Source organism: Cimex lectularius, unplaced genomic scaffold (assembly GCF_000648675.2).
Source record: "Cimex lectularius strain Harlan isolate CLEC.00 unplaced genomic scaffold, Clec_2.1 scaffold8, whole genome shotgun sequence".
NCBI classification, from domain to species: Eukaryota; Metazoa; Arthropoda; class Insecta; order Hemiptera; family Cimicidae; genus Cimex; species Cimex lectularius.
This window is the reverse complement of record NW_019392656.1, coordinates 2146703-2172677: the sequence shown is the minus strand read 5'-3', so window position 1 is coordinate 2172677 and position 25975 is coordinate 2146703. Positions and strand designations below refer to the sequence as shown.

At 32.9% G+C, this 25975-nt stretch overlaps 3 protein-coding genes and 1 long non-coding RNA gene across 7 annotated transcripts; 2 read left to right on the top strand and 2 right to left on the bottom strand.

Annotated features, from left to right (window-relative positions):
- Positions 1-180: 180 nt before the first annotated feature.
- LOC106669667 lies at positions 181-14087 on the top strand. 4 transcript variants are annotated; one of them, XM_014399299.2, is made up of 6 exons: positions 181-305; positions 5914-6167; positions 11533-11696; positions 13065-13304; positions 13364-13520; positions 13655-14087. In XM_014399299.2, exons 2-6 carry the CDS (start codon positions 6112-6114, stop codon positions 13815-13817), a joined length of 780 nt encoding a protein of 259 aa, XP_014254785.1. In that variant the 5' UTR covers positions 181-305; positions 5914-6111; the 3' UTR covers positions 13818-14087. The 4 variants fall into 4 exon arrangements, with proteins under 4 accessions (XP_014254785.1, XP_014254788.1, XP_014254787.1 ...); XM_014399302.2 differs by having other exon boundaries at positions 184-305; positions 11545-11696; XM_014399301.2 differs by lacking the exons at positions 181-305; positions 5914-6167 and adding exons at positions 7216-7290; positions 9735-10014 and having other exon boundaries at positions 11545-11696.
- On the bottom strand, positions 13223-17838 carry LOC112126167. The gene is made up of 3 exons (XR_002909819.1): positions 17617-17838; positions 13358-13504; positions 13223-13300 (listed from the first exon to the last, which is right to left on the bottom strand). It is a non-coding gene; the product is annotated as an uncharacterized LOC112126167 (long non-coding RNA).
- Positions 17268-20405, top strand: LOC106669665 (methylthioribose-1-phosphate isomerase). Its single transcript, XM_014399297.1, has 6 exons — positions 17268-17496; positions 18918-19153; positions 19217-19425; positions 19478-19686; positions 19732-19888; positions 19964-20405. Exons 1-6 carry the CDS (start codon positions 17365-17367, stop codon positions 20086-20088), a joined length of 1068 nt encoding a protein of 355 aa, XP_014254783.1. The 5' UTR covers positions 17268-17364; the 3' UTR covers positions 20089-20405.
- A 318-nt stretch (positions 20406-20723) lies between these two features.
- LOC106669664 lies at positions 20724-25891 on the bottom strand. The gene is made up of 5 exons (XM_014399296.1): positions 25727-25891; positions 24204-24270; positions 24012-24145; positions 21251-23923; positions 20724-21109 (listed from the first exon to the last, which is right to left on the bottom strand). The coding sequence occupies exons 2-5, from the start codon at positions 24241-24243 to the stop codon at positions 20975-20977; spliced, it is 2982 nt and encodes a 993-aa protein (XP_014254782.1). The 5' UTR covers positions 24244-24270; positions 25727-25891; the 3' UTR covers positions 20724-20974.
- Between the last annotated feature and the right edge of the window lie 84 nt (positions 25892-25975).

The window sequence follows — 25975 nt, the reverse complement described above, 5'->3', positions numbered from 1 at the left end:
GTTCGTCCGTCGAAGGGTCGTTGATTTGGCCCAAGGCTTGAAATGGAGATGCGTATAATTGGCGAGTCTGTACGAAACCGCCCATTAAAGACTCACGAGGGCCTCCGTGTCTATTTCAGCCGTTGAGACAAATGACGCAGTTGAATTAATGTTTGATTACCAGTCGATATTGTTTTGTAACGTCCGGTTAACGCGCATGTAGCCATCGATTTCATTTCTTGCTTGACAAATGTCCAGTGTCCTCTCAGCATAAGTGCATGTTTTACGAACCGGCCGCTCTGAAAACCGATCGATAATTTGCCCAGGTAGAAATATTATGGAAACTACTTGTTAAAGCGCACCTTAGTTGTTAGTAAAAATGTGAAAACAACAACATATAATTGATGATCACAACAATTTATTATTTATGAGCATCCTCCATTTTGTAATTTTTATTTCAAAGCCAATATTTTGTAATTATTATTTCAATTTTAGCCTAAACTTTAAGGTTTTAATTTTCATCATTAATATTTTTTTAATTATGGCATTTTATTATCCTTTGCACCAGATTAAGGATGATAAATTATTTGTACTAATTTATGTTAGTTCGGGAACAATCGAACAACCCCATTCTTCAGGATTCACTAGTCAAGATCATGGTACACATTTTTCAAAAAAATTATTTAAATATATTATATATAAGACGGATTATCCTTAGAATCAGGGGAAATTAATTAAATTTCAACATGTCAGACAGATGTTCAAGAACTTATAGGAAGTTAATGACACTTTTGAGAAGGAACAAGTATGTATTAATCACTAAACTAAATCTGTTTCTGTTGACAAATCTCTAATGAACTATATTATTCACATTCCATTACCTACAACGAAGGTCCAATAATTTTGAAATATTTTCTACTTGTGAAAATAAAATATGTTGGCGTATATGGATACGGATCGCCGGGCTGTTCTCTTGTTCTCTGTTCGTTATAAACTTTGTTAAAAAAAAAAAGTAATACGAAATTGTCATGATTACATTTTAAAACTTTATTCGTATAAAACTAAATTGTCAAGGTTACATTTTAAAATTCTATTCGTATTAAACGAAATTGTCGTGGCTACGTTTTAATTACGCCTTAAAGTCAAATAAAATTGTCATGGTTACGTTTTAAAATTTCATTCGTATCAAACGAAATTGTCATGGTTACATTTTAAAATTCTATTCGTATGAAACGAAATTGTCGTGGTTACGTTTTAATGCCTTAAAGTCAAATAAAATTGTCCTGGTTACGTTTTAAAATTTCATTCGTATCAAACGAAATTGTCATGGTTACATTTTAAAATTTTATTCGTATTAACGAAATTGTCGTGGTTACGTTATAAATTTTGTTAAACTCATACGAAGTTGTCATGATTACATTTTAAAATTTTATTCGTATCAAACGAAATTGTCGTGGTTACATTTTAAAATTTTATTCATATCAAACGAAATTGTCATAGTTTCATTATGAAATTTTATTCATACGAAACGAAATTGTCGTGGTTACGTTTAAAGCCTTAAAGTCAAACGAAATTGTCGTAGTTACGTTTTAAAATTGCATTCGTATCAAACGAAATTGTCGTGGTTACGTTTTAAAGCCTTACAGTTAAACGAAATTGTCGTAGTTACGTTTTAAAATTTTATTCGTATCAAACGAAATTGTCATGGTTACATTTTAAAATTTTATTCGTATCAAACGAAATTGTCATGGTTACGTTTTAAAGCCTTAAAGTCAAACGAAATTGTCGTGATTCCGTTATAAACTTGGTTAAAGTCAAATAAAATTTGCATGGTTACATTTTAAAATTTCATTCGTATCAAACGAAATTGTCATGGTTACTTCTTAAAATTTTATTCGTATCAAACGAAATTGTCGTGGTTACATTTTAAAATTTTATTCATACCAAACGAAATTGTCGTAGTTACGTTTTAAAATTGCATTCGTATCAAACGAAATTGTCGTGGTTACGTTTTAAAGCCTTAAAGTTAAACGAAATTGTCGTAGTTACGTTTTAAAATTTTATTCGTATCAAACGAAATTGTCGTGGTTACATTTTAAAATTTTATTCATATCAAACGAAATTGTCATAGTTTCATTATAAAATTTGATTCATACCAAACGAAATTGTCGTGGTTACGTTTTAAAGCCTTAAAGTCAAACGAAATTGTCATAGTTACGTTTTAAAATTTCATTCGTATCAAACGAAATTGTCGCGGTTACATTAAAATCTTTGTAAAGCCAAACGAAATTGTCGTGGTTGTTATAAACTTTGTTATAACCAAACAAAATTGTTTCGTAACGATTTATAAAAAAACGTTAAAGCCAAACAAAATTTTCGTGGTTCGTTTCAAAATTTCATTCGTATCAAACGAAATTGCCGCGGTTACTTTTAAAATTTTATTCATATGAAACAAATTGTTGTGGTTACGTTATAAACTTTGTTAAAATCAAGGAAATCGTCCTGGTTACGCTTTATAAAAACGTTAAAGCAAACAAAATTTTCGTGGTTACGTTTTAAAGTTTTGTTCAAACCAAACAAAATTATATTAATTAGTTCATTTAATTAAACCAAAAGGTAATTTAACTAAACCCGAATTTGTAAACATAATGATGAAATTAACTTTATTACTTTATGTGGTTTAGGTGGATTAATATAGCGAAAACAATAGCAACAAAGGACAGGTGGTAATGCGTTGTATTTTTTGTTTTTCAGTAACAAACAATTAAGGTCAATATAAAAATATTGTTATTTATTTACCCCTTAGATAATGATCAAAGAATAATTTTGTCTGATTCGTTTTTTTCCGTTATCGTGACTATCCGTGGCTAATTTTACCGACTGGGCATTGATCTTAATCAATTATCAATCAATTTATTTTAAAAAAACTTGAAACACGTTTCTGAGTGTAACGTGACGATTTTTTTTATATTATAAAATTACTATTCAAAAAAGTTTAAAAAATACAATTTTTTTCTTTTGATCTAAGAAAATCCCGAATGTATTAATAAAATAAATGAGACCTACGGTAAATCCATAAACAAAAATTATCGCCGTTTAGACATTTAATTTTCTTTATATAGGTCAAAGTACATATTGACCAGTTGACCAAAGCCGTGTCCACAAATTATGCTCGTGCTGTCTGATCTGGGAAAACCATTTTTAACGGAAAATAACGATTTATTGCTTTTCCCTCCCTATAAATTCAAACGTAATTAATGAAAGGGCAACCATTTTCACGAGACGCGTGTAATTAAGTGTATTGATATTTTATAAAATTATATTTTTAGATAGACGTTTTTGTTTAATGACAAATGAAAAGTTAAAAATTATCACTTCCTGAAATGGTCTTGGTCTTTATAAATGAACCCATTTATTAATAATAAATTGATCATCTTCAACATCTTTGACTGCTTGTTTTCACTGGTTTTGTATGTAAGACGATTTCGTCTTTTTCCGCACAGACCAATCATAATCTGTTGTTTCTGACAAGCAAACTGACAATATGCATTAAATAGCGACAATAAGCAGACAAGGATGATCTGACATGATTCCATCATCGCAGACTTAAACTAATCCATTTTAAGTTTAACTTCATGCAAGTGCTTGGAAGTTTATCGAAGTTATCAAGCTGCAAAATTTCAATACATCAATAAAAAAATAATATATAAACAAATATTTTTTATTTTTGTTCTTCGATGTTAATTACAACAACCAAAAGTTTGAAAATACTTCGGAACGTCTTACGTCTAAAGAATTGATTTTTCCCCAATTACAAATCGATGAAAATTAGTACATTAAATAATTCAGTCTTTTATAAGAACAATGGTCTCTGAAATAATGTTTTTAAATAAAAATAGCATAGGCCAATGGTAAAACCACTTGTGAATTAAGTTGGGCGTAGTATGATTCAAACACAGCAAGAACTGGCGGACCAGTATGCGTCTTATCCCACATCTAGAAGTTTAACACTCCATTGTTGTACATTTTGACAATGTAATCATTTTGTTAACTTTATGTTTAAATAAGTTACACTGGTTTTTGCATATTTTTTTAAACTAATTTATTTTCTTAGTGTATTTGGACTCAAAGGCTAACAGAGTAATAAAACTATGTAATAATAATAAAAATAATATGGACAATGGACAAATAGACCAGTAAATTTATCGTTACACTGCCGTTTGCCATCTTCCGAGTGTAATTTTCTTCATCTAAACCTTTTATGGATTTTGGTAGCATTCGAATTGCGATGTTTGCAGAGGCGTGAAAGACTGATGGTGATAGGTCCGGTGAATAAAGCTGACGAGACCCAAACGCGTTAAAGCTTTGTTGTATAGTTAATTATAAGGTACTCGTGAGATATAGAAGGATTATTATGTCACCGTGGTCATTAGTTGAAACCCCTCGATGATGATGATTAGGACGCGGGGTTTGGCATTCTCCAAAAACTAAAACCTTCTGGCTTATATTTTATATTTTCCTACTTTTTTTAAATCACCTCAATTGACTCGTTTCATTTAAGAAGTAGAGCAGATCATTTACTGTTATTGCTGCAATTCTTATTCATTTCAAGACAATTTTGCAATTAAAAAATCATCAGAAAGGTGGCCAAATGAATAATACTAGTCACTTGTTGTTAAAAATTGTCTAATTGAAATGAAAGCGATTTTATTGTAATGATTTTTTTAAAAGAAAATTTCATGTTTAATCACATAAATACCTTGAATATATCCATTGTTCATACTTCTCAAAGCAAAAGTGATACGTTTGTATATTTTTTACCAAATAAAGATATGTTTATAATGACCTAAAAAAAGCAGGAGAAAAATGTGTCAGATTGAGCTTATTTTGATATTTTGAGCTTTGATTATTCAGCTCAAGTATCTGAAAAGTGGGCACATCGATGTTTCATTGCTTATTTCCCAAGCTGTGCCTTCCATTTAAATTTGACTAGGTTATTAAAAGTTAATCGTCTGTTCAGAAATCGTCAAACTTATTAGCCTTAGGCTTCGGTTTGTTAATATTCCTGTTATAATGTTTGTTGATTGACCTGCAGATAATCTATGTAGGGTTCCAATCTTCGTAGAGTAGACAGGTGAAAAATGTAGACTAAATGCTGGGTTCACCGAGCTTTCGGCAACTTATAGTGCCATCGTCAGGGCTTTCCCAAGAACGAAGACAACAATTAACATGGAAAAACTATTGAAAAGGCGTTTTGAGTTTAAGGTAATGGAGCACATGGCCAGCATACTACATTTTTAACGGTGAAAAAAAACAACTCGCTAAAAATCCTTATGAGAAGAGGTCCAACTATTTTTTGTTCTGACTACCTTTTTCTTACAGATACATTTGTGCTCACATAGAATTATTTAAAACTAAAATTACAGCTTTTTAAAAAAGTATATACAAAGGATTAAAATTAATAAAGAGAAACTAAGCAGTCTCCAACCGGAGGCGACGGAGATCGTCGCTCTCTCTCTCTCACTCTCTCTCTTTCTCTCTCTCTCATTAATTTTAATCCTTTGTAAATAGCTTCTGTACATAGCTGTAATTTTAGTTTTAAATGTATTCTCTGTGATCACAAATGTACCTGTAAGAAAATGCTAGTCAGAAAAAAGATAGTTGGACCTCTAGTCATATGGATTTTTAGCGAGATGTCTGTTTTCACCGTCAAAAATGTAGTATGCTGGCCATGTGCTCTATAACCTTAAACCCAAAACGCTTTTACAATAGTTTTTCCATGTTAATTTTTGTCTTCATTCTTGGGCAAGTCCTGATGTTGGCACTATAAGTTGCCGAAAGCTCGGTGAACCCAGCATTTAATCTACTTTTTTTCACCTGTCTAATGACCTCTAAGAAGATTGGAACCCTTCATATTCTAAGTTTTGCTCGCAGATGCTGTGATGAAAGAGCAACAGGTACGTGTCGACGTCTGGCGTATGGTAACCACTTCCCTCCTGTACATAGCGCTCGCCTTCACCGCCTGGGTGTTCTTGAGACTTCTGAACGCCTGCTTCTGGCTACCCTCTTTCTTAAGGAACCAGCGGGCCCAGAAGAAAGAAGACTGATTGTATTTTCACACCATAATCATTTATGAGATTATCATGGGTCTGCGTGGACATGGTAGCAATCATAGAGGATTTAATCAGGTAACAAAGGAAATGATCTTAATCTAAGATACGAAAAGTGGTTGTTGTCTTTTCTTGTGTTACTAAACAGAAATTAAATTCACGGAAGGTATTTATCATATTCTCAGTGGAACCGAATAAGTATTCAGTAAATATAAGAAATGTATTGTTATTAAACTATCGATTTGTCATGGAACTATAGTTTGAAAAGCTAGAGTTCGTTGCCTTTCGAGCGATACTAAAAATAGTAACGGATGGAATTTTTGATGACTCGTTGAAAAGCCGTGAACCTTTTAATAATGGGGATCTACAGAAAGAAATTGGCCGTATTAACTATGTAGGAAGTTCGCCGTTGGCTGATGACCTGCTTTTCGTTTAGATGGTTTGACGTAACGCAATTACAAGTTGAGTTTGCCGAATTCAGTAGTAGTGATAATAAAACACTGGATACAAATCAATAAACAATTGTAAGATTCCTCTTGGGGTGCGCGGAGTAATGTTTGGTCTTTTTCGATCATTGGTTTTGCTGATTCTGCATGTCCGGCTTTTGGCCATTTTCAGTGATGGGTCTGTGTGATTTCCTAAACTTGGAAACTAAGAACAATAAGAGATAAAACACAATCCATGCAGCGACTAGGGTCGATCAAATTGCGGCAAAACTCATAAAAAAAATTATGAAGTAGCCCGTTGTCCTCGTGCCGTTGACATCAACGTATTGAGGCGGATTATACGTTTTAAGGATGTTTAAAAGTTGAAATATTTATAACTCAAGATAATGGCTTTATCAGGGATGACTAAAGCGAACAGTACGGTTGAACCGCTTTCAATTCAAAGTGTTAAAACACGGTGCCAGAAGGACGAAATTTCACGCAAGAAATTTACAAAACATAATTTGTCTCTTTATTTCGAGATTTTGGGATTAGCATCGGTCGATAGAAATCTATCATTGTTGTTTTGAATTTTAACTTTTTCCCCGGGAGAAATTAATCAAAGTACTGGATCAAAATTCTAAATCTCATCCATCGAATCTTTTTAAAAGAGGTTTTTATTTTTATTTTTGGCCGTTTCACTCCAAAATTGCGTTCCTTTCTATAAAACCGGCGATCGTTTTCAGCGTAGTCCTCTCCTCAGAAGATATAACTCAGTAAGTTTTCTTCTTTTTTTATACATCTCTTTTTATTTATCAAGATTCTTATAGGTTAAATATTATTGTGTATATGTAATATTTACTGACCGTTACGTAATGATTATTACATATTAGATTATTTTCTCGTTAACACGTCTCACAACGGTGACACATCTACACAGAAAGCACACTGTGTGAGTACAAATACTTTGATCAAACCTAAAAGTTCTACATTGTAATTAATTAAGGTTTTTAGTTGAGATGAAAAAAGTTAATGGCACGAGCAGGATTCGAACCCACGATCTTCGGCTAGATACGCCGCTGCTCTACCACTTGAGCTATCGTGACCTCGATCCACTCGGACACCAACTTCTTATCTCAACCCCACCTGATGAGTTTTCCCTCCTTTTTGCCATTTTTCAAATGTGTAATCGGATTGGATTCTCGACGACAAATGAAATGGCCACGGAGAGCATTAGTGAAGTGTACTTCATTTTAATTCATTAAATTCACTAATTTCGTGGTCCGCTTGACCAATTAATACATTACAATTAATTAAGGTTTTTAGTTGAGATGAAAAAAGTTAATGGCACGAGCGGGATTCGAACCCACGATCTTCGGCTAGATACGCCGCTGCTCTACCACTTGAGCTATCGTGACCTTGATCCACTCGGACACCGGGATCCCGATAAATTCATAGACATATCGTATATGTATTTGTAAATTTAAACAATGTTTATATATCCCTGGCCCCGAAGATGATCTCAATAAAGATCGAAACGTGGCACGATGAAGAAAATGTTTTTCTATACGTGTGTGGTGTTTAGTGACCGTTAGTCAATGATTATTCAGAGATCGTGAGATGCGGTCTGGTGTGACGTAGGTTTTAGAAAAACATTTTCTTTATCATGCCAACGTTTCGATCTTTATTGAGATCATCTTCAGGGCCTATAAATCCCAGGACCTGAAGATGATCTCAATAAAGATCGAAACGTTGGCATAATAAAGAAAATGTTTTTCTAAAACCTACGTCACACCAGACCGCATCTCACGATATCTAAATAATCATAATATAATAAATCACATAATAAGTCAAAACAACTTTACCGACGGTAGAAATAGACGCCCCCCTTCAGGCTGTTTTATCTCTTTATTAACTTATGCTGTACTCTGACGACGTTGCTACACTTCGTCCCGGAGAATGGATGCAATAGCCAGCAGACTTACAAAAGCCATGTCTTGTATTGACAAGTCCCGTAACAAATGGAGGATTAAAATAAACCCCACAAAAATGGAGGCCATCTTCTTTTCCAGCGCAGGCTTGTGTAGTATCGACATGTCTTCGGGGGTCGGATAATACCATGGTCTGTTAAGTACCTTGGGGTAATTTTTGACAGTAAGCTAGCTAACTTTAACAAATCTGCAATTTCAGTTACCCTTACTGTGCAGAATCTCCAAACTGACCCCAGGAAACAAACTTCTCCTGTAAAAAGTAGTGGTTAGACCAATGCATGTATGCTGCCCCTCATGGGGTTTGACATCACGATCGAACATCGCCTCCCTATAAAACAAGCAAAATATGTTTTTGAATGAATTTCTTTGAACGGTGTGGGCTAAGCAGTAAGTCAGTTCGACAAATTGGGGACTTGAACTTAGTGTACAGGTTAGGAGAGTGAAGAACTCTTTCGTTTAAGCCCCGCCTACGCCTTAGGGTTTTTCTTACGATTTTTATCCGTAGATTAGGGATTTTATCCTTAGGGTTTTGTCTTGTTGAAAACTTTTTTTAAAGTTAAAATTCTATAAATGCCGTAATAAAGTACTAACTTATATTCCTTGGTTGAAGTATAAAGTACGAGAATTTCGAGTATTGTAAGAGCTAACACTGTACTTGACCTAACTTTGCGCTTGCTTGAGATTAATAAGATTTAAAAAGAATCGTGTTTGTTTATCGTAGATTTTTTTTTCAATATAGAAAATCTAGAAAGACAGAAATCTACTTCAGGAGTACATTGTTTTATTATTTCTTTTTAATGTCTCATAAACTAATCATGATACTTTTATGAAACTTGGGATTATTGAACTTGGTATTCTAATAATATCATAAACAATTTGTTCTTTATATTACACTTATTACTACGATGCCTTGATAGCAGGAAAGTATCATAAAACTAGCATATAGGTCTAGTATTGAATTAAGCTAAGTAAGGTAACTGGAATTTCCCCTATCCTAGATGTTTGTTCTTTGTTCTTTTGATCTACTATTGCAGTTTTATTTAAGAATATATTTACATTTTGTCTCACTTTTCCCTTTAACATTAGGGTAAATCAATTAGAAATCGGGAAGGGAAAGTTCTGAATTTGGATTGAGGTTGGCTTTTGATTTTTTTTAATAATTGACATTTCAGGTAGGTCGAATATTGTTTAAAAATCCGTTTCGCACAAGTAAAATTGTTTAATAATAGTGCATGTACCGGTGCAAAGTGAGAACTAGTGGCAGTGAACGACAGGGGCCGAGGGGGCGAGTCGATATAACGATTGGCAGAGACTGCTAGCCACGGTGAGCAAACAGTTCCCCAGGGATGTCCGACTGCTAGTTTTCCTCCGTCGAGAAAGACGGAAATGTCGACAATGAATTCGTCGAATTGCTGGGATGAGTGATGGCGTCTTCCAAATCGTGACATAAATGAGATTGGACCCGACTGTGAAGACTCATCCGGGAAGGCCGAGCGTACAACAATGCTGGTATGTTTCGAGTCCGGAATATTTATGTTAAACATTTATTTTTGTGTTTCACTCATACACAGCTGCTTTCGTGATTCAGCTTAAAATTAAATGGGGGTCGTTGAATCTTTATTCGGCCCGAGCTGGCTTTTGTTGTAAATATGAAATAAACCATATAAACCATATCAAACAAGCATTTGATCCTTTTTTTACTAATCGAAACGATATCTTTATTTATTTCAAGAGATTATGTCTTTATTTTGATAGTGGCATTCCAAATAAAAGACAATGGTTTAAGTTTATAAAGTCAATTGTGAAATAAACGCTCTTTAACACTTCAATCGGAAAGCAAACGACACTATTGTTTAAATTTTACATCAAAATTTTCAGTTGCTATTCCATTCGCACTTGTGACTTGAGGAAAAAAGCGAAAACAAGCGGGCCAGAGTGCTATTCTTCAAATGGCCTCAAATATTTATTCAGGCCATCTTTGGTTAGCCTGTTACATTATGAGATCCCAATACATTTCGGTTTTTGATGTATTTTCAATTTCATCTTCTGTCCCAAAAGTTGAAAAAAAAATATATATACTTGAAATAAATGACCAAAACCACCATGACGAGGGGAGAGATAAAGGATAAACACGAAAACTTTAGCGTTATACAGGCATATTATACGCATGTAAATTGATTACATCAATCAGCTCAAAAAATTGCATAAAAAACAACGAGATGATGAATAACATAAAACAACAACTGACGTAACAGGGACATTATTGGCGAAATAACACTTAGACAACACTGAGGATGACGAAAAGCGTCTGACATACCAAACCAGAATATGCAGACCAGGGTGATCAAAGAAAACCAAATTACAAATTCTACAAAAATGGCTGAAATTTTCAAAAACTCTTTTATTTATTGGCATTCAAAAGAGCAGTACAGTCATTAGACAATCAAACATATCCCGTTACTCGTCACATCAAAATTCTATTATCATACCTACAATCATTTTTACTTGTTCTTCATAAACTTTAAACATAAATATATGTGTTTGGTCGTCATAATTGATCTATTAATTTAAAGATAAATAAAATATATCATAAATAACAAAGAGCTGTTTGTGTTCATTCTCACTACCTTCCCAACTTTATTGACTAACTTGTGAGATTTCCTCCTGTGGTCTATGGGATAATAAACCTATTGTTTGAAATTTACCTATACCTAATTTACCATCCTGGTCTGCCTATCTTCATTGATTTTTGTTAATTCAAACGTGTTTCGGCATTTCGCCATCTTCAGTGTTTGGATATTTTTGAAGTGATGTTTTAGAAGAGGTCTAAAGTAGCAGTCTGATGAGTAGTATTAATACTGTTTATCGGTGGTTTGATGTGATGATAGGTATCTATCAAATAATAGGTTTATTGGATAATTGTAAGTTTATATTCGCTAATACTGGGCAACGGTCACTTTTCCGTCTATCGCTTCTTCGACCTATTTTACTATTTTTGAAATAAAACTATTCAAAGATTGAGTTAAGGGGCCGTTTCAGGGGTACTGAGGACGGAAGATGCCCGAAGGCTACGGCACGTAGGAAGCAAGACGCATCGGTGATCGTCGCCGGGGTCGCTGTTGCTTCCAGCTGCCAGATCGTTCTCCCCATCTTCGGTGCACTCTTCTTCATAGTCGGCACCGTACTTACAAGTAAGTGATAAAAATAAAATTTGACACTCAATTGTCCACGAAGGAAGTGTGAAATATGCTGGAATGAAGAAACTTCTAACAATAATCATTCATAATGTAAGCAAAAGAAGCTTGTTAAATAAAGCTACATTCCGAAAATTTTTGCTTTTAGACGCACATTTTCTTTGCGTTCTTCATGAATAAATTTTTCCATGTCGGTCTTTTTAAACGGGAATAATTTTGAAAGTGGTATTGCGCAAATTCAATTGGTCATATCGTTGCAACAATGTTCTTGAATTTACGAGCTTAACAGCAGTTTTCTTATTACCATAATCGATTTCTTAAAAGTTCAAGGGCAAAATGTAATATTTTGCTCTGCTGTAAGTGGTACTAAAAAAGCATCTGAATAAAAAGAAGACATTTATAAGACATTTTATTGATTCAGACTTGACGTTATTCAGCTGAATTCATTCTTTAGGGCGTCAATGCCTTCCATTATGCCTCCATTTTTCACTGTCTTTGGAATAACTTTTTACGCCCTTGAAATTTAAGCGTTTTAATTTCTTACAGAGATATCATTCACCCCGATTTTTGAACGTAAAATAATATTAGAAAAGCTTAAGATTTCATATGCTCAAATTTTTGCTTGAATTCTTCTATAAATTAATAACGTCCTTAAAGACTAAAAATAACTAAAGAAAAATATATATTGAAGAATTTCCAATACAAATACATTTTCTAATGCTTATTTTATACACTCTTTTATTTAAAGTTGGTAGTTTTTTGATCTGCATCAATAAATCAATCAACGGAGTCATAACATTTTACATAAAACAAATAAATGTTAAGGCAAGATTGGTCAACATTTTGCCCCGTTAATAAACATCACGCTAAAACTATAGATTTTACAGCTTATTTTCGTTGACTTAACTTGTATTACGGCTTAAGGAGGGGCGTCAGGTTTCGTGTCAGGTATAAAAGTTGTCAGTTAAATGAATGACGTCATGAATTACTTTGCAAATGCAGTTCTTCATTACAAAAAATGCTTTAATTTCGTTAATATTTAAAAAGAGCTGTAGCAGCTTTAGAATTTTATAAACAAACTTATTTACATTACTTGTTTTCTCGATCTCATCAGCTATAATAGTATAAAATGGTGTTTGTTGGTCTGCAAGTGGATGGATTGAACATGTTGAACTTATCGACACTGATCAGTTTATAGGGTCTGGTTATTCTTACTTGTTAATTTTTCTGAAACATAAACAAGTGAGAATAGGCGACCGGTAAAGTGATCAGTGTCGAAACAATGTAAATTTTCAATTTTAGCTATTCACACAAAACAGAATAATAGAGAATATTACATTAAGTTAAAATAAAACTTTGTTATAGTTGCTTCATATCGTGGGCCTGAAAATGATGAGGACCCAGAACAGTATGCTGACAGGGTCAACCTTACTAGCAACTTGCGGGTCTTAGGACCCTGTTGTCTGGCCATAGGGTTGGCCATGCTATTAGCTGGGCTCGGGCTCTTTCTTCTTGCAAGGAGGAACAAGAACAAAAGCCTCACATTCCATTGTCCACTACATGGTGATTTCTACCCCATATCGTCTAGTCATGCACATATCCTATGTAAGTTTGCCTGTCAAATTCTTGTTTAAATTGTTTTATTTTTCATTGTTTACTTTCAGCGCTGAGCAAAAGGAGCTCCCTGGTTTGTGGGCAGCAGTTGGAGAATGGAGATAATTTTCCTACTCCGCAATGTCCACACAGTAACAGGAGCTCTCTCAGTTATGGCCCACCCCCTCAGTCTTCACCATTGCCACCTGTAACTACCCACAACACGAGGTATTTCATTTATAATTACACCATAATATTTTACATACTAACTTTAATGACAAATCAACAACTTCACAATGACAGCATTAAGTAAAAACATGTTTCATATTTAATATGTACAAATATATAATTTTTGTTGCAAGTGGGTTTCTCACTCCAACCAACCTGACAATGGGAGAAAATTCAGGATCTACCCAGTCGCTAGCGATAAGTTATGATGTAGCTAGCTTTCCTCATTCCAGGAGCTCTTCACCAACAGCCCACATTGAACAGGATAAGCGTAATGAAACAAATGATGAACAGTAATCTTAAACTTAGTGCTCAAAATGTTTTTCTAAAACTTGGTTGAATGGTTTTGAATTTTTCACAGAATATTTCATTATTGTAACATAGTCATTATCCATGTTAAAGTTTTTTAAAACTGTACTATTAAACATGAAGTTTTGTGATCTCAATTAACAAAACTTTTTCATGTAAATCACCAGATCACAATTTAAAGAGTAGATTTTGTTTTTAACTATTTGTTAGAAATAGAAATTATGAATGATGGAGTGAGTGCGGTGATCAGTCCTTTTTAAAAAGATGGTTCCTACTCACATTAAGTTATTAAGTTGTGAAACAACTTAATGTGAGTAGGAACCATCTTTTTAAAAAGGATTTGTTAGAAATGTTCATACATTCTACTTTTTAATAGAAAGAAATATAAATCTGTCTGTATATATTCATTATTGTATTAATTATTTATGGATAGAATTTAGCTTAATGACTGTTATAGTGCCTTTCGTAGAAAACTCTTTAGGAAAAGAATAAGTATTAATAATTAAAAAAAAAGTTACTGTCATTTGAAAATGAATTCACTATTTTATCAAGAATTGATGCAAGTATATAGAAAATGATATCTTTTGTAAACTGGATTGAGATTAATATGTCTTAATTGGACTGAATCATTAAAGTATATTAATTCACCATAAAACAAAGAAGAATGGTATGAAAATATCATAGATGTAATTGTTTTAAATGCACTTAATCTAAAAATAAATAATATTGAAGATAAAAGGTTTATCTTTAATTATAAAAGGTATTGAAACTGGTTTAATTGCACATTTGAAGTTAAGTTATGTTAAAATATTTACACAAAACTTTACTATTTGATAAAAAATTGATTCATGTATGAAGTTATAAAATTATATCTTTGGTAAACTGTGTTGAGGTTATTAGATCTTAATCAGACTGAATCATTAAAGTATATTAATTCAATATAAAACAAAGAAGAATGGTATGCAAATATCTTAGATGTAGTTTATTTTCAAATACTCTTAATTTAACTATAAATAATAATGAAGATCAGACTTGTAAGGAAAAATATAATAAAACTTATTTAAAATATCATTAATTATTGTATTATTGTAATAATTATTGTAAATGTATTGAAACTAAAACCTGCACTTATTTTTGCAATGAAATTAGTTTTTTACTTTGACTTATTTAAAATTTGAATGTTATGAAAACAAAAAGCACAGATAAGCTGTAACAATGTTATTTACTAAGAGACTGACATTTAGTGTCAATGGTGGAAGTAATATAAAAAATTAAAAAATAATTTATAAGGCTTGATTTACTGTTCACTTTTTATTTTCAATAAATGTATTTATATTTTTTTTCTTTTCAGCTGATTAAGCCTTCTCTTAAAATTTCAACTAAATAAATAAACTAAAAATTAAAACACAAGGAAAACTAACCTAACTTGTGGAATTTGTGTGATTAGATATTATTTAATACCAAATATAATTTCATATATTCTGAGTAGCATTTTCCTATAAATAACAATAAATCTTTGGGGTGTGTAATACCATTCATGATCTCAAAAATACTTGCACATTTTTGCTGAACTAGAAAGCCACACTAAGCCATCAGCATAACAAATGCAATGTGCGAAAACTCAAATCCTCCAGTAATGAGGAAAACCAGGAAAAAATACCAGGGTAATATGAAAAACTGTTCATCACAAAATTAACAATTTGATTAAATCTAGTATGGACTTAAAAAAAGGGAAACAATCAATTGGTGGCAATAAATTTAGGTACAATTATAGAAGACAAGACATCATGGTATATGTACCTCCAAATTCAAAAAGGAACACCAAGTGGAATCAGTATGAAAGCAATCAACATTCTGTAAAACTGTCAAATCAGGTTCAAGCTTCAATTTGTAAGGAAATGAATATAGTCAATTAACAAGTAATTATTGTATAAGTTAGGAGACTTCAATGGCCAATTTGTATTTGTCAGCATTGCTTGCAGTTCTAGGTTCAAATCCCATTGCAAAGTAGTTTGTCCCCTTGTCCATGACACCCAAAAATGGCTAATTGGAAGTTAAGCCCTCCTGTATGACAGGAATTACTTTATTTTGATGTGACTTTTTATTATGTAAGTTTTTAAAAAATAAAAATAAAAAGTGCCATTTATTTGTAGTGATATTTCACCATCTTTTGTACAATTTAATTTTGCCTTAAATGATAAATGAATAAACTAGAGGAAATCTTCGTTATAATCCTGACTAGTATGCCAGGGTATAAACCAATTTATACAAACAACAATTTAAAAAAAACAGCAAGCTTTTAGGTCAAAGCAATCTGTTTATATAATGGTATTTATATATGTATTAGCAATATGTTTTTGATATTAGAGATTGGTACTTGATTACTGGGACTGTCTACTCTCTTGTAAGTTTAGGCTTTATGTTTCCATTCTGTGCATAAGTGTGGGGAGTAATATTTGAAAAAAAGAGTTTGCCCGTGGATAACCAGATGTTTTATTTAACTCATGAGCAGTAATTATAATTGTAATATGGGAATCAGGGAATTAAGAATTTTCAGGATATTAAAGTGAAGCTTCAGTGCAGATACCATCAATAGGATGTCTCACAATACAACATATTGCTAGGAATTGAGAATGGGTGGCCCAAATGCTTTTTGATTTAAAAAATTCCACAAATTTCTCAATGTTATAATGTTGGTATCCCCAAAGGGATGCTCAGAACAGCACAGAAATAACATTAAATATGTTGAATTTAGCTTTCATCGAATGTTGTTATTTAACATTAAGCCAGATCTGTTATATCCCATCTTAGCTGTAGATGGCACCTGCCATTATCTATAATTGTGAGATGACTAGATAGATTCTAGTTGTATATGACTGCAGTTTGTGCCATCCTAGACCTTCTGACGTGTGGTCATGGAGAGGTAATCCAAACTCACAGAGGAGATTATGCCAAGCCACAAAAGACACCAATACAGTAAGCTACATAAAGGAATAACTGATCAACTATTTTTTATTCAGCACAGTGACCAAAGGTGGAGTTGAGATGGGAAGTTGGTGTCCGAGTGGATCGAGGTCACGATAGCTCAAGTGGTAGAACAGCGGCGTATCTAGCAGAAGATCGTGGGTTCGAATCCCGCTCGTGCATTGACTTTTTTATGTCAACTAAAAACCTTAATTAATTGTAATGTATTAATTGGTCAAGCAGACCACGAAATTAGCGAATTTAATACAGTGACCAATATTAATTTGCTGAGAATTACATGGTGCTGGTTTTAGTTTTGCTATAATATTGCCTGCGAAGGTTTGTCATAACCAATCCATTATTGGTTGACTAAAAGGCAACCGAAAGATTTTCTCGATTGTCTTCTTTTCTATGTTTATTTCCTGTTATATAGTACATAAAATGACCCATTGGGTATATCAGTGACGTTCTTATTCTTCATTATTCTTAGTGAGGTTCACACATCACACATATTTTCTTTGTATCCTGTGAAGTGTACTGTTGGTTCTAAGTAAACTCGCTGCTTTTCGTTATGCCTTTACAAGCAATAAAATATAAGAACGGAAGGTTGGAAATACTTGACCAGCTGCTGTTGCCCCAATGCTCGAAATATACAGAAATTAAAAACGTTTCGGACGGATGGAACGCCATAAAATCAATGAACGTGAGTCATAACATTTTACATAAAACAAATCTTGTTAAGGCAAGATTGGTCAATATTTTGCTCAGTTAATAAGCATCACGCTAAAACTATAGATTTTACAGCTTATATTCGTTGACTTACTTGTATTACGGCTTAAGGAGGGGCGTCAGGTTTCGTGTCAGGTATAAAAGTTGTCAGTTAAATCAATGACGTCAGTGATTTTTAAATATAGTTATTCCCTACAAAAAGTGCTCTTATTTCGTTATATTTAAAAGACCTGTAGTAACAAGTGCTTTAGAAATTTAAAAACAATCTTCAAGCTTATTACATTTACGTTTAGGTCAAGGCCAGGACTCAGGAGAGGTTTGAAAGTTTAAATTTTTTTTAAGGATGATCTTAGCAGATCCTATTTATGAAGATATGAATAAAAACCGTTTACTACCAAGGGCACAAAGTATCCAATGGCTTACTAATCTGGTGAACCAAACCTCAGCAAAAATAAGTTATCCAAACATTGGGATGTGTAAAAAGATTCACAGGAGCAGAAACACTGCTAATACAAATAGCCTTATTTATTGGTTCCCATGCCATCTCCTTTTCAATCTGGCTAACGAAAATTTTATAGTTGTGAGACAGCCCTTCTCAAATCTCAGATGATATCACCTAGCTATTGATAGTAGATAATAAGCGTACTATTTTTGTTCTACTTGATTTTTTCAATGCATTTTGTTCCATAAATCATAATTTGCTTGTTTTAAACTGATGCATCATTTTGGTTTTTCTTTTACTGCTACTAATCTCATTTCCTCCTATCTGTCTGACTGAACTCAGAGTGTTAAAGCTTCAAATTCTATCTCCTCTTCTCTTTCAATTTCAGCTGGTATATCCCAAGGCTCTATTCTTGGAACTATACTCTTGTACATGTTTCTAGTATTAAGAGGGTATTTTTGTCATGATGAGTCTTTGATTCCAGTCAGAATGCCATGACTGTTGGTGACAATAACTGCTTCTGGTTTTGGTGGATCTGTTACATATTTTAGTGCTTCCAGGATAGCACTGTTCTCTGCAGTAAAGATTGAGCCTATACTACTTACTTTGATCAATCAGACCACAATTTCTCGCTTTATAGCAGCATTTTGTGTTTTTGCACCTTCCCTCCAAGTCATCAGCCTTTGTTATCAAATATGGGGCATGTGTTGTTGGTCCCTATACCTTCTTGCCCTGAATTAGTATTTTTATTTTCATATACATTTATATTAGTATGTATTATATGATATCACATGTCAGGTAGAAAATTCGACAATGAAGTAAAATATTTTGACAATTCAAAAACAAATATGCAAATGCTCTATTTCTGTAAAATTTAATGGATATCAATATTTGATAGATATATTGAAATCTGCAAAAAATATTTGGATATTGATTCATGCTGTTTTTATTAGGTGAGAGGGGCCCCAGCAATTGCAATTGTTGGTTGCTTGAGCTTGGCAGTGGAATTGCGTCAAAAAAATTTTAATGGGAAACAGGAAATGCTAGAAGAAATCACAAAAAAATTGGAATACCAAATAACTTCTCGCCCGACTGCTGTTAACATGGCCAAAGAAGCCGATGGTATAATAAAATTGTGTGAACAACTGAACAAAGATGATAAAGTTGATGTTGAAACTATGAAGAACAGGTATCTTTTGTGTTTTTAATTAAGCATTTGTTTTTCTTTTTATTTCTTCTTGTTTTTTCTCAGCTTATTAGCAAAAATAGAAGCTATGTTGGAAGAAGATATTTTCAAGAATAAAGAAATAGGCAGATATGGTGCTGATGCAATTTTATCTACATGTGACAATAAGAAAAAATTGAATGTGTTAACACATTGTAATACTGGCACACTTGCTACGGCTGGCTATGGAACTGCATTAGGAGTAATTAGAAGACTACACGAATTACAAGCAATTGGTAATAAAATATAATTTTAAAAAAATATAAATTAAATTTTTTAATGTTTCAGAAAGAGCCTATTGCACAGAAACTCGCCCTTATATGCAAGGATCAAGATTAACTGCTTATGAACTTGTTTATGAGAAAATACCATCCACTTTGATTTGTGATAGTGCAGTTGCTGCTCTTTTCAAAGAAGTGAACATTTCAGCGGTGGTTGTCGGTGCTGATCGTGTTGCTGCAAATGGGGACACTGCTAATAAAATTGGGACTTACCAGGTTGGTACTGATAAGTCAGCAGTTGTCTAACTTTAATATTTAAAGCTTGCAGTACTCTGCCATTACCACGGCATACCATTTTATGTCTGCTCACCCCTGAGTACAATTGACTTTACTATGGAGTGTGGTAAATGTATCAAGATCGAGGAACGACCTGATGCTGAAATGACTGATGTTTTAGGAAAAAGAATTGCTGCGCCAGGTTTGTTTAAAAATTGATAATGAATTTGGTTTGGTTTAAATAAAGGGTATAATTGAAGGTTTTTTTCTTTTTCAGGTATAAAATGTTGGAACCCAGCTTTTGATGTTACTCCAGCATCTCTTATAACAGGAATAATTACAGAAAAGGGGGTTTTCAAGCCTGAAAATCTTAAAGAATTACAGGGATCTCACAAAATGTAATAGTCCTGTAACTTTTATCGTTATTTTTTAATTATCTCTGTGGTTATTCATTTTAAATTAGTAGGTAATAATAATGTGTTCAATAATAACCAATTTATATAAAAGTGCACATTTATTTTAACTCACATTATTTTAATATTTGCATATCATACTCTATACACAGAAAGAAAATTGATACAAGTTTATTTTAAACCTTTGTAGAAAAAAGGGCAGATGTCATCAGTATAGAGTATGTAAGACAATCAATGTGAAATAATTTTTGCATCAATAAAAAAAAGAAAAATAATAATAATAAAAGTGATCCTATATTGGTTCAACATGATTTTACTGATTCATAGACCAACACCCATCATTAACTGGTTATACTCTTAAGTATCATCTGTACCAGAACTTTTAGATTTACAAGGGCAATTAATCATTAGGCTTTTTTTTAAATAATCTGTTATGTTTTGCTTTAGGCTGATGTAATTGGATCACCTAATAGCACAGAAGATATATATTTATCTAAACATATGCAGATTTTTTTCTGTTAAAAATAATATAGTAATTACCATTATCAATACCATTTTCTTTAAATTGGGATGATTAATGATAAATGATTTTGTAAATTGAGCGAGACATCTTAAAAACACAACTCATATTTACCACTAATTATTTTATTTTGGCAGCACCCCTAGATCTTCATGGTGTGACTTTTTTTTTCGTATAAGTGCATAGCACAATAATCGTCTGACACTACCAAAGCATGTGATTATCAACATAATTCTCTAACCTGCAGTTTCCATCTAGTCTAAACATTCTCATGAACTATTTCCTGGCCACTTGAAGAAATTACACATCATGGAATTTTGCAATTTCTTCGATTTATAAAATTTGTAGTAGTCACTCATTTGACGAAAGTGTCCTGCAATTTCTGGATGCTCCTGAGGAGTCTTGTGTAGTAGAAAGTGTTATTAGGTCTGTACGGGACAGAAGATTTCTGCGAGTCTGTTACCATTTCTTTTATTTTTTCAACATCTTCCTGAAAGAAAGAGGAAAAACAACATTTAACTTTCTTAAAATAAACATAACTTTACTTTGTAAATACACTAGAGGAATAGTCTTAATTATTTTAAAAATTTACTTAAAATTAACATACCATTATAGTTCAAAAATCAATTACCTCATTTTGTGCAGGGATAGCATTGACAAAATAATTCTGATATTTTGAAAATAGTTTGTTGTCTGACTGGAAAAGCTGGCTGAGAACTTCATGAAAGCTGACCAACTTTTTGGGGAGGCAGTTGCACTGAGAGGTGGCCTGAGTCCTTTGGTCAAAGTTGTCTTTCTGAGGGATTGACCAAGGGTCACCATCTTCATCATCCGAGTCATTAGTGTGCACACAAGCAGGGCAGGATGGGTGCCGGAATTTATCTTGGAGAATGCTTGGAGACGTGAAGATAGTGAACGCGGAAGACCTTTCTGAAATTGCTTTATCAGGGTTTCCTTCGCTCAATGAGATAAGACTCGGTGTAAGTTTGAACAAGGAAAGAGTTTGCTGGATGTTTAGCCCTATGTGGTAACTCTTGTTGGTCGATTGCCCGACAATGAACGGTATCCTGTTGAATTTCACAGATGGTTGAAAGCTTCTTTCAGATCTAGCTTTGCTGATTGTAGATAACTGCAAATTGTTAACTTGAGATTCTGTAATCAGACTATTGTTTGCAGAATGCTTTTGTGGAAACGCACACGCTGTTTTTGGGGGAACATTTAGAGCAGTAGAGACAGGTTTTTTTGTTGCTTGGTTTTGGAATTGTGTTAATATGTTGTTAACTACTGTTTTATTAGCTTCAGTTTTTGGGGGGCCCATAGGTTTTGGAGTTGTGACTTCTTTAATAACTGAATCTGTCTGGTTTGTAATTTCTTTTGGAGGAACATTTGGTTTTACATTTCCCATTATTTTAGGCATTGTGTTACTCCTTTGGTTTCCTTCTTTCACAACAACATTAGGTTTTTGTACTTTTGTCACAGTTGTCTTAACTACATTACCTGCTATATTTTTTTGTTCGAATATACCGACTTTCTTCATAATTTCAGTTTTTCTTTGTATTTGTGGTTGTTTATTAAATTGTTCAGTGTGTGGTGTAGTCTCATTTAATTTTGTGTCCCTTAAAACTTTACTTTGGTTATTTGTAGTTGATTTCAGTTGGGGCGATTTAGGAGATTTATTTTGTGAATTCATTTTTGCTCCTATTTCTTGTTTGAGTTGTTGAACATTTGCTTTAGTTTCCACTTTACTATTAGTACTTTGAAGTTTGTTTTGTTCTTGTTTTGTAACAACGTATGTTTTATTTGAAGTATCATTTTTTGATACAAGAAATTTCGACTTTATTTGACTGTAATTGTGCAATAATTTTCCTTGAGGTGGACCTTTGGAAATAGAAGAAGTATTTTTTTCTACTTTTTTTGTTTGAACCAACTCCACTTTATTGTCTCCAGACTGTACATTTGTTAAAAGAATCCTTTGATCCTGCTGTTTTATGTTTCTTAATTTCTCTACTAGAGATGTTACAAGTTTCTCATGAACATCTTCATCTTCATTAGATTTTTCAGCTTCTTTCCCTGGTGTTATTTGCTTAACTTTGTTTGCATCCTTAATTTGAAGATCCACTAAAGATGGTTTTACAGGGGGAGTTGTGTTTGTTTCCTCTGGTGATTTTTTATTAGTCTCAGTATTTTTTTTGTTATTTTGTTCTGGAGTGTTAAATTTTGTTTGCTGTGTTTTAGGAGGTTGCCTTGCAACAGGTGGAGCAATAGTAGATTTAGACCTCCTAACAGGTTCATTAGTCCTGTATCCAAAAGTCGGAGGTTTGGTAAATGGTACACGCTTTACAAAGTCCTCTTTCCGTTTTCCTGACCTAATAGAGCTTTTATGTCTTGTGGGGCTTTTATCATATTTTCTTATATCTTTTTTATTCATTACCTTTTTCATAAAAGAAAGCACATCATTCATGGGCAGTATATGTTTATCGTCCTTTGACTTTTTAGCCGGAGCCGTTTTCTGAATTGGTTTCTTTGCACCTTTGGTCTTTAGTGTCGATTTACTGGGCTTTTTTGAAACTTTGACCAATGAGGTCAAGTACGGTGAAAGTTTTGCTGGCACTTTGGTTGGGATATTTATAGTCTTTGTTTTTGACCTCTTCTTAGAGACATCATTTTTGTTCTCATTTTTTGGGGGCTTGACTGACTCATTATCATCGTTCTTTGGAGGCTGTGATACAGTTTCAACTTTTTCATCTTTTAATTCTTCTTTAAGCTTTTTATTCACAACAGGCTCATCTACATTAGAGTCTGCTGTATTTCGTTCCTTTGGGTCAATCGAAGAGAAAAACTCACCGATATCATCATCCTCTGCTTCATCATTATAATCATCACCATCATCATAGGAGAAAGTATCAATGTTGTCCAATGCTCCAGATGTGGCACTATGAGCGGAGTTGCTTTTCTCATCTCCATTTTCAATGGTTTCAAGGCGTTTAAAGAAAATATCGATGATGTCTTGCCTAGATTTGCTGCTCTTAGTTGACGAATCGGCTGTTCCGGATTTGTGTTGTTTCTGCTGAGTGTCTGGTGATCCTTCTTGGGCCATCTCTAAGGCTGTTTTCTCTGTCGGTGTTGCATTCTTCCTGAGTATTTCCTTTAATTCTATGTTTAGGCTATCACTCAAATCCTGGTACACATCAGACATATTGTCTATATTGTCTGTCCTGTCATCAAACATATCATCCCCTTCATCGTCCTTTCGTACTACTTTATTATCATCTCCTGTATCTTGTTTATCTGGATCTTGCACTTGCTAATGGACAAAATGAAAACATACAATTTAATTAATTATATTACAATAGGAAAAAAATGTATAAAGTAGGTGGGTTTAGGTTCCTTACTGAACTTTCTTCATCTTCAACCATGTCGAGTAAGTTTGTGCTGCTGCTTTTTCTAACCCTGTCTTTAACTATATCTAACTGCTGCAAAAGTGAACCACATTTTGTTGTGGCTAGCTCCAGTTGTTGTCTCATTTCTGGGAGGAGAAAACATGTTACTCAATGCTTGGTGGGTGAAAAAATTAATTTGCTCACCATTCAGTACGTGTTGGGGAGGAGGTTGAGGTGTGGCCATCGCGGATCACGATCGTCAATTGTTTGCCTATCGATTAAAGATTAAATAGAGATAAAAAATTTAGATTTGGAAAAAGCTTGTTTGTTGGTCGAAAACACTGTTGAATAGCCAACAATTTTATAAATTTACTGCTAATGATTGAGAGAAATAATCCACCCAAATTACACATTTTAGATATTTTTATAATTTAAACCATCCAGTTATCCGATCATTACTAAAGAAAAATGTGAGATTTAGAAAAACGTTCTTGTTCAGTCAAAACTGATGAACTGCCAAAAACATTCCTACCCAAATTGGAATGATGTTTGACAGTAATGATCAACTGTCATAAAAAATATAAATACCTGCAGATTGGACATAAATTGTAGCATGATTTACAAATTCCAGCTATTTTTATAATTCAAAACATCCAAATCCAAAAATCTGATAATTAAAAAATCCGGGATTTGGAAAAACTTGGAGGGTCGGCCAAAAGCACACTGATGAAATTCCAAAAATATTCCTGACCAAGTTGGAATGATGTTTGCCAGTAATGATCAGATATTTTTAAACAAAGATATTTTAAATAAAGATATATTTAATAAAAATATCTTCAGTTTGAACATAAACTGTAGCATGTTGTACACATTTTAGCTATTATAATGCTTTTATAATTTTTATAATACATCCAGTTATTCGATAATTGAAAAAACTGAGATTTGGAAAAAGGTGGTTAGTTGATCAAAAGCACACTGATGAAATTCCAAAAATATACCTGACCAGGTTGGAACGGTGTTTGTCAGTAATGATCAACATAAAAAAAAGAAATATCTCCGTAGCATGTTTTACACATTTTAGCTATTTTTATAATACTTCTATAATTTTTGTAATACAACCAGTTATTTGATAATTGAAAAATTTGAGATATGGAAAAAGGTGGTTAGTTGATCAAAAGAACACTGATGAAATTCCAAAAATATACCTGACCAAGTTGGACCGATGTTTATCAGTATTGATCAACATAATCAAAATACAAAAAATATTTAGTTTGAACATAAACTGTAGCATGTTTTACACAATTTAGCTATTTTTGTAATAATAATACAAATCATGGTTATTTGCATACCATTTCTGCTCTTTCAAATTTAGAATATAAAAAATATAAATTACTCATTTAATTAGCAACGATTGTTTTAAGAGGAGTTTTTGCTCAGTAAGTTCTTTCATTAATGAGTTTTTGGGATTTTTGTTATATTTAACACGAAATATGAGCAATATTTTTTTGCTTATTATAAATATTTAGTTCGTGAAAAACTGAGTTTTGTTTTTAAAAAATCTTCAATAAGAAAATAATTACAATTGTCATAGATTTGTAGCAACAAAAAAGGAGAAACATTTTTAAAAAGTGCAATATTAAAGTTAGCAGTTTTCTCAAGTTCCAAATTTATTTTTTGAAACTAATCTTATTTGTAAGCTTTCTTTTAAAAACAATAAAATCACTTACCTAAATAAAAAAAATGATGAACACCTTTCACGGGAATTCTACGCGCTTAAAAAATAAAAACTCTATCGATCTAGGCCCTGGAAATTTAAATCAGCTATTTTATTCATGTGTGGTCTACAAGAAAATATAAAGTGGCCATAACCTTCGCACCGGATTCTAGACATGTGTTAAACATTTGTTAAAATTTGTTTAAAAATATTTGCGAAAATCACTATTAGCTAAAAGGCGTGTTTTTTTCAAGCGTTTCCA

Bases quoted from the DNA above. Each gene is read 5' to 3' on its own strand.
- LOC106669664 (XM_014399296.1), bottom strand. From the start codon at position 24,243: ATGGCCACACCTCAACCTCCTCCCCAACACGTACTGAATG. The intron at 23,924-24,011 runs GTAAGGAACCTA...TTTGTCCATTAG, and splicing joins TTGAAGATGAAGAAAGTTCA to CAAGTGCAAGATCCAGATAA. The intron at 21,110-21,250 runs GTAATTGATTTT...TCTTTCTTTCAG, and splicing joins CTATCCCTGCACAAAATGAG to GAAGATGTTGAAAAAATAAA.
- LOC106669667 (XM_014399299.2), top strand. From the start codon at position 6,112: ATGAGATTATCATGGGTCTGCGTGGACATGGTAGCAATCATAGAGGAT. The intron at 6,168-11,532 runs GTAACAAAGGAA...GATTGAGTTAAG, and splicing joins ATCATAGAGGATTTAATCAG to GGGCCGTTTCAGGGGTACTG. The intron at 13,305-13,363 runs GTAAGTTTGCCT...GTTTACTTTCAG, and splicing joins TAGTCATGCACATATCCTAT to CGCTGAGCAAAAGGAGCTCC.
- LOC106669665 (XM_014399297.1), top strand. From the start codon at position 17,365: ATGCCTTTACAAGCAATAAAATATAAGAACGGAAGGTTGGAAATACTT. The intron at 19,154-19,216 runs GTATCTTTTGTG...GTTTTTTCTCAG, and splicing joins GTTGAAACTATGAAGAACAG to CTTATTAGCAAAAATAGAAG. The intron at 19,889-19,963 runs GTTTGTTTAAAA...TTTCTTTTTCAG, and splicing joins AAAAAGAATTGCTGCGCCAG to GTATAAAATGTTGGAACCCA.